This window comes from Apis dorsata, unplaced genomic scaffold, assembly GCF_000469605.1.
Source record: "Apis dorsata unplaced genomic scaffold, Apis dorsata 1.3 scaffold_61, whole genome shotgun sequence".
Classification (NCBI taxonomy): Eukaryota; Metazoa; Arthropoda; class Insecta; order Hymenoptera; family Apidae; genus Apis; species Apis dorsata.
The window spans coordinates 33,574-41,399 of record NW_006263361.1 but is presented as its reverse complement, the minus strand read 5'-3'; the positions used below and the strand labels follow the sequence as shown (position 1 = coordinate 41,399).

General features: G+C 45.1%; 1 protein-coding gene across 1 annotated transcript in view; it reads right to left on the bottom strand.

The window, feature by feature from the left end:
* LOC102673314 overlaps positions 1-5,398 on the bottom strand; it is an 8,984-nt gene extending 3,586 nt beyond the window's left edge. Inside the window, exons 1-2 of the mRNA XM_031515301.1 lie at positions 5,075-5,398; positions 19-1,009 (exon numbers count right to left, since the gene is read on the bottom strand). Of these exons, the coding sequence (XP_031371161.1) occupies positions 19-933 (915 nt within the window). The 5' untranslated portion in view covers positions 934-1,009; positions 5,075-5,398. The remainder of the gene's footprint in view (positions 1-18; positions 1,010-5,074) is intronic.
* Positions 5,399-7,826: the final 2,428 nt, after the last annotated feature.

Below are 7,826 nucleotides of genomic sequence, written 5' to 3'. Positions count from 1 at the left end.
GCTACTCGGGAAGTTGACAGCGGCGGGGAACACGGGTCCCACAGGATTGCCACCGCCACCGTTGTCCACGTTGCTCGGCCCAGGCGAATCCGCGTAGATACCGTGCTTGTTCGCCTTGTGCGTCTTGAGGAAATACTTGTTGCAGAATTCTTTGTTACACAGATCACAGTACGCGTCCGGATTGAAGATCCTCACCGGCGTTGGCCCTAAACCGGCACCTCTCGCGATCGAGCCGGAATCCGGGATGGGGAAAGCGGGCACGGGCAGATACTGCGCCAAGGCGCCGGGAAAACTGGTGAGGAGTTGGAGGTGATTGGGCAACGGTGGTATTTGGCCAGGTGGGGGGCCGGTGACGGGCCACGATTCCTCGTTCTGCGTCTGCATTTGCGCGTGCGATTGCACGTGTTGCCCGGTGGCCAGCCAATTTATCGCGAAATTCTTTACGCTAAGCAAATTAACGGGGTTCTCGGATTGGTCCAGTTGGTGAGACGGTTCTTGCTTGATCGGTTGATTCGGGGGGGATCTACTACTCGGGCATTGTTGTCGCGATATCCTATTCGCGGAACCGTGCTCATTGTCCAGGTGAACGTTCAACGTTTCCTTTCTATCGAAAAACTGGCTACAGTATTGGCAACGGAATTCGTTATTCAGGTTCTCGTCCCTTATCGACGATTGACTCGGTATGGGTGATCGCGACGACAGCTTACCTTCGCTGTCCTCCTCCTCGTCCTCGTCCTCGTCCTCGTTCGACTCCTCGTGCACGCCGGGCATCAACGTCGACGAGAATCTCACGGGCGTCGATTGTTTTCGCCTCTTCTTCGGCCCCGTTGGATCCACGTCGAAGCGAAGACGTTTCCTGGCGTCGCGTTCTCCGCAACTCGATCCGTCGCTGTCCAATTCCGTCAAATCCGATATCGTCGTCTCGTGCGCCATCGTCGAGGACGTCTCAGCCAGTGGTCGACGCGCGACAGCAACGATCTTCTATCACCTCTATCGATTACTCGTCGCTCTGTCGAACAGAGATCGATATTTGTTATTCTTTCTTTCTTCGAAACTCAACTCGACGATTCGAACGAAATCTTTCTTTCGTTCGTGCGTGTATTTAGTAACTCGAACGAGAAAGGGGTAAAGAAAACGCGAGATCTTTGAATCATGTTTTTCAATATGGATATCGCGAATGGATAGAATATCGTAGATATGTACGGTCGGAAAATAGAATATCGGCTAACGAGCGATGGAAAGAGGAGTACGTACAAGTTGACTGAGGTGTTGCCTCGGCGAGACACCCTATACGCGAGTGGACACAGCCAGAAAAGGGAGACGTTTGGGGAACTCGGTATATGACTCATATCTACGCCCATGCTTTGGGGCTGAATTCAGAGGATAGTACGAATATGCATTTCAGAAGCTCCATAATTACTTATCGAGGTTGACAGACCCATGCCTCCTGTCACGAAATAATGGCCAGGTCATTGAACTGTGCCAGTTTCTGCTTATTAGTGAGAAAGACCGATATATATATAGGAAATCGAACAAAGATCGTGGAAAATGAGATTGAAATTCTTACCAGTGCGTGAATCGATCCGTCGTCGAAAGGAAACGTCATCGTTCGTTGAAGCGTCTTCGTCTCATCCAATAAATACGTTCGAACGTAAATGAAACGATTTCGAAACAGCACAATTCCATTGAATATCATCGTATAGAACTTTATCGCGCATTTTTATCGAAAGAAAGGAATCGCGCGCGTTTAGTAAAAGCACTTTCTCGTTTCAACCACACACGTACGTAGCAGCACGTTTCAGTAAGGTGTACACGATCGTTTCGCCACTTTTCCTTTTAAGACGTGAAGAATGTTGGAAAGGCGTTATTGGCACGTGGCGTCAAGGAGGGTAGGTAAACCGAGGGTAGGTTACCTTGAGAATGGTGTTGCTCAAACGAGCCCTCCAAAGAACGAGCCACTCGATATAAATTTTACGATTTCCACGGAACTCGTCTCGAGCGGACGAGGGGTCGGAGAGGAGAAGGGTATTCGTTCGATCGCGCTAAAACTGGCCGAAGGGAAGAAATTGGACCGAAGTTGGGAGATGAACGGGCCGAGGGAGACGAGCGATGAATTCTTGAAGGGGGAGGGGGCCGAAAGAAAGAAGGTACGGATGGTGGCGAGAATCGTCGACGAAAAAGATACTTTAAAGGATGTTGAAAAGGTGTTAATCTACGGGGTGTTCGCACGGGGTTACGCCTCTGTGGACTCTCCCAAGTTACTGTTAGGTGCAGTCACGGTGCCCCATGAAGGGCCTGTCACATCGTTTTCGTCCCTACCACCTTTGGAGAGCCATCACACAAATATCCCCCACCACCGAGTTAACCGAGTATCGTTTGCCGCATTCCCCGGACAGATGATTTTCGAACCGCTTTTCGATCAGAGATTTAACTCTGATTCGATCGAATCATCGATCACGTGATCGAAAATCGATTAAAGATTTCGATTTCGTCTCTAATCGTGTCGTTAGTTATTTCTTAATTGGCAATTTTTATGTTTGGATTATGTTTGGATTTTATTCTTTTTCTCATGGAAATTTGTTCACGATAGTGGAATCGGTTATTTTATTACCCCGATATTGTTACTTCTTGCAATCGAGATTAGTGAATATTAGATGCTTATCTTCGATAGTCGTCTCGAGTGTTGATTACAAGAGGATCGGTGAACACACGTTGAACTTTCGAACGAAAGAGGACGTAGGGTCATTATTCGAAATTTGAACGGCCGCCTGTCAGCTTATAGAAATTGGATTACGCGGGGGTTGAAAAACAGAATTGGGAAGAGGGGCGGAGGGTTGCGAAGCAAAACCCGCATTTCTGCGTAACATTTGACGGATTTTGGAAAAATACGCGTAAATACGCCCGTATGGTATTCTCTCCATGCCCCGCTATATCGTGGAAAATCCTCTGCACCGTTAGCCTAAAATTGGATGAATGACGGCGAACGAAAGGAATGGAGGGAGGGGAGGGATCGAGGGGAATTTCATCCTTCTCGAAAGGGTGTCGAGAAAAACATGTTGTTAAAGAGTGGAAAGCACGACGCAATAGGGGGAGAGAGGCAAATAACTATCGCGGTTATGATACGAAGGGATACGCTTAGGCGAAAGAGGTATTATTGCACATGCACGTATATATACACCGCATATGCCTTTCTTCTATTTTCTTTCTATCGTTTTATAACTCTCGTCGCGTGGGCGTATTACAGGCCAGTAAACAATATTTTAACTTGACAAAATAACGAGGCTGCGACAACATATGCCGCGTATAATGCAACGCGGGATGCGTGCCGGTCGCAGCTGACTCTTTGCCGAGTCGTGAAATGATGGCACGATAAATTATGCGTTTTCGGCGAGGGTTTGCACGATGGTAATTAATATTGAATGCGGCGAATCGATATGATTCGACGAACCAACTAATACGAGATTGTCGGTCAAGATGTTCGATAGGCGATTCGTATTTTATACGTGTTTCACCTGTACTCCGTTTCTTGGAAACGCACGTTTCTTCTGGGGGAGGGGGGAGAAAAAATACAGAGGAAGATATAATGTGGAATTGTGCAAGATAAGATTATTAAACTGTTGTGTTCAATGAACTTTTAAATACAAACGAGATGAAACATCGATAGAAACCGATATTTCTGGAATCGATAAGACGATAGAGAGAGAGAGAGAGAGAGAGAGAGAGAGATAAATTATAGAAGTATCGCGTCGGGTCGTTCGATCATCTCGATTCTTCAAGTGGAAAAGAAAACCTCGCGAACTTTTTGCGTTAGCCTTCGCCTGCGTAGATATAAGTATATATCTATCTGTTCGAGTGGTAACCTGTGTGTGTGCGCGCGTGAGTGCGTTTATATGTGATTTCAGTAGAGGCCTATTGATCGAGCAGCGAACTTCACTGGTCCGCACACGCGCATAAGTCTGTCCGTAAACAAGACAAATATCATCGCGCCAGTACTGAAAATCTATCCACCCACCCACACTCCTCTTTTCTTTAAACATCTAGCACGCTTCGTCTCGCCACTTCGACCTCCTTCGTACCGATTGACGTGCAATTGCATTACGTTCATATATACAGCTAAACGGGTTGCATTCTATTTTACAGATCGAGATAATGAAAATAGTTTGTAAAAAATTATTATTATAAGTAATTTCAACTAAACAAATTATTTTATCAAAAAAAAAAAAAAATCATCGATATTTATATCGCGATAGACACGACCGCGAATTTAAAATTTAATTTCTTTCCTTTATCAAACGAGAGAATTGAAATATATCAGTTTTAAATTGTTGTAAAAGATAGTTAATAAATATCAGAAATTTGAAGGAACGAGAAATCAAATTCCAAAACAGTTTCATTAATAAAAAGCTTGGAAAAGCTTTTTTAAAGAAGGGTAAAAACGCGATCGGGTTACATTAATCGAATGACGTGCTATATTCGTACCTGAAATGAGTATGTAAAAGGTGCGATTCACATAAAGGTGGGGATTGCGGAAAGTTGGATCTGCGCAATGCGTGTCGTCAGATGAACCACGTGGAGTATTCGCATGCAAAAGACGTCGGCGGATATCGGGCGGTCTCTTAGTCTTCTTCGAATGGGCAACGGTGTAGCGTCGTTTTAGATATTCTTAGATATCTTTCCGACTTACTGGGTTTTTTTTTTCTTTTTCTTTTTTAATCATTATTCATCGTTCAATCACAGTGGAGTGATTATACGCGTCACTGGAATTATTTATATTACTCAATGGAGGAAAATTGGTCGCAAAATATCGAAGGTCGGACGTAAGAATGTATACAAGAACGATCAATTGCACATACTGTTGCACACACGCGAACATTATTTTTCCGTATGTATTAAATGACGGAATTGAAGGAATGTTTATTTTTCATTTTTAACGATGCTTTTTAATAGTAGATAAGAGATCGACAATAGTGATTGGAAAAAAATTTATTACACGGCGATCATTTGATTCGAGATATACTTGATTTCAAGGAAGTTCGTGTTATTTTTTTCTTTTTTTTTTTTGCTTAACACTTACCGTAATCAGTAGCATCAATTTGCCCACGTGAAAGAATTGAAAATGATGTTGACGATTGGCTGGTTCCTCCTTGTTGTTATCCATTTGTTGATTATAATGACGATGAATCCTTTTTTTTATTAAATGAGGCACGAGCTCGCGACTGATAACGGCGACGATAACGACGATAACATCACTTTATTCACTGCGCACTGAAACACGAGAAAAACAATAGGAAACATCTAAAATGATGCCTCGTTTGTCGCGAGATCGGAATCCGAAATTAAAAAAAATTTCTCAAAATTGAAGGGAGGGGGGAAAAAAATAACGAAAAAGTTAGCGAAGAAGAATCGTAAGAAATCGACGATTGCCTACGGATCTCTCTACTTACTATTGTTTTGGCCATCGTGCCACGATGGCGGCCATACTTGATATGAGAAAGTATCCCCCACATTGTCCACGGCCATCTACTAATTCCCCCATACACCCCCGCGCTGATTCAACCCCCCATCCCCGCTACCGTCCCCATACCCTAGCTTCTAGTCCCCCCAGCGAACTCACCCCTTACTCCCTGCCACCCTCTTTCAAAGTCAGGGGCGACGTCTTCCTAAACTCCTGTTGGTTCCTTACGTTTTTCTTCAACTTCCCAACTTCTTTACCTCGAGAAAATTTAGATAATATCAAACGTTTCTCCATTTCATTTTTATTTATTCCGCGTGTCCGTATAATTTATTCACGCAACAAACTTGATACAAAGTTAAGTTATTAGAAATGGATTTATATATTCGTACAAACCGTGTTTCATCGATTCGACACGACGCTTGAATTATTTGAAAATCCCTTTACGATTTTGATCGATCGAGTAAAAAAAAATTAAAATCGAATAAGAAAGGGGTATTGGGAGGAAAGGTATCCGTCACTGAGAAAGTCTTTCTTCGTTAAGGAACTTCCTCCTCTCTCAGACTTACGCACCTGCACACACGTGCGTTAAAAAAGCCGCTCACCCACACGATCGCGTATGTACCCATGGACACAAACATGGCCACGCGTCTCTAAGCTATCACCGTCCTCCTCGCGACTCAGCACGAGCAGTCTTTTACCCCAGTTCACAGTCCTTCCTATACCCCTAAGGTAGGATCTGGTGAGGGTAGAGGAGATCCGAAAGAGAAGGGAGACGAAAAGGAAGAGGAGGGAAGAAACCGAAGCGGAAAGAGAAAGTGAAGGAAAGCGGGAAAGGGGAGGGCGTGGGGTGGTATTTTTACTGGTCACTCGGAATTCGGTTCTCCCACTACGCGGAATCAGATGACTCTCCCTTCATCCCCTCTGAACTTTCCATCTGCCTCGACCCTGTGTCACCCCACTTCAACCCACCTCGAACCCAGCGACTACCCTCACGCGGCAAATTAGTTTAGCCTCACGGACAAGTCCGAACTGGTACGAGTCTTCTCTTACGAGTTTCCTCCCATTCTACGGGAAATGACGCGCAGAATCTCGCGAGAGACGCTCGCACCTCACACACGACGAAACATAGAGAAGATATTTTTTTTCGAAAAGTACTCGGGGGAACTCGAGCGATGAGTAGGCGATGCTTTTCCCTCCACCCTTTTCACACCGAAACTTTACGTACCTTTATTTCGAAAACGAGATTACGATCCCTCTCTTCTTTCCCCTTCCCTTGCGAAGAGTACAATTTTTCCACACACGCCAACCTTTGCGACATTTCCATTTGTTTGTTTGGGAGATGCACGGGAGGTGCGATCTTCCTTCCTTCGTTTTTCACGTTAACAACGTTTTCAACGGTTGCGCGACTCGTTTCGAACAAGCGATCATAAACAAGGGTTCAACAAGTGCAACGCACTTGTATGATAATCCATTCCACGCTGCCGGGCTAGAAAATTACCATTCCGCCCATGCGAATGCGAATAATTTATAGAAACGAGAGTTGGACTCATCGTGGGGCATAAACATTCACGCGCGCATCGCGTTTGACCACGCACGCTCATCCTTTTCACTTTCCAGCGAAATTACTCCCGTCGGCCACGATTTGCCTTCCGCTCTCCCGTTTTCCTCGCAATTTAATCCCCTCCCCCCGTCGCGCTCACGGCACGTGTCTAATTGCAGCGCACCTGTTCCGCGGAATACTTTCTTCCTTTGCCGATCAAAAATCGACGGGATAGCCCGGGAGAGACGATGAATAATTTAAAGGATAAATTAGAGCGGCTGGCCGGCCAATGGCGTTCCAAGCGTACGCTGGGGCGTTCCGGTTTGCGGTTGCACATTTGTCACGCGATTTCGGTGCGGTATTGATAATGATAATGAAGTTGCGTCCATTCGTATTCGCCGTTCCAAATTAATGATATTACGCGAGGAACTTTGTGAGACGTAGACCAATAATTTCGAATCGCATGATGCATTTCAATTGGCGGTCCGCGCCTGCTTCTGCCGGTGCTCGCTTTCCCATCCTATTCGCGATCTATTCCTGTTATTTGTTATGGTTGTTACAGCGGGCGTAGCAGCGGGTAATCGTATCGTTGCTTTTTTTGCAACAGTGGAGAGAAAAAAAGAGAAAAAAGAAAAAAAGAAAAAGAAAAGAAAAGAAGGAAAAATCCCTTTGTAAAATTCCCGTGCATCGGAAAGTAAAGTGGCACTCGGTCGGTGTGGGTCTAGATTCGGGAAATGAATCGCTCTTTGTTCGACGGGCTCGATAGCGAAGGAGATTCCGGTGCAAATTATCCCGATGAAAATGAACAAGTGGTATACGTTTCTCGAGCAC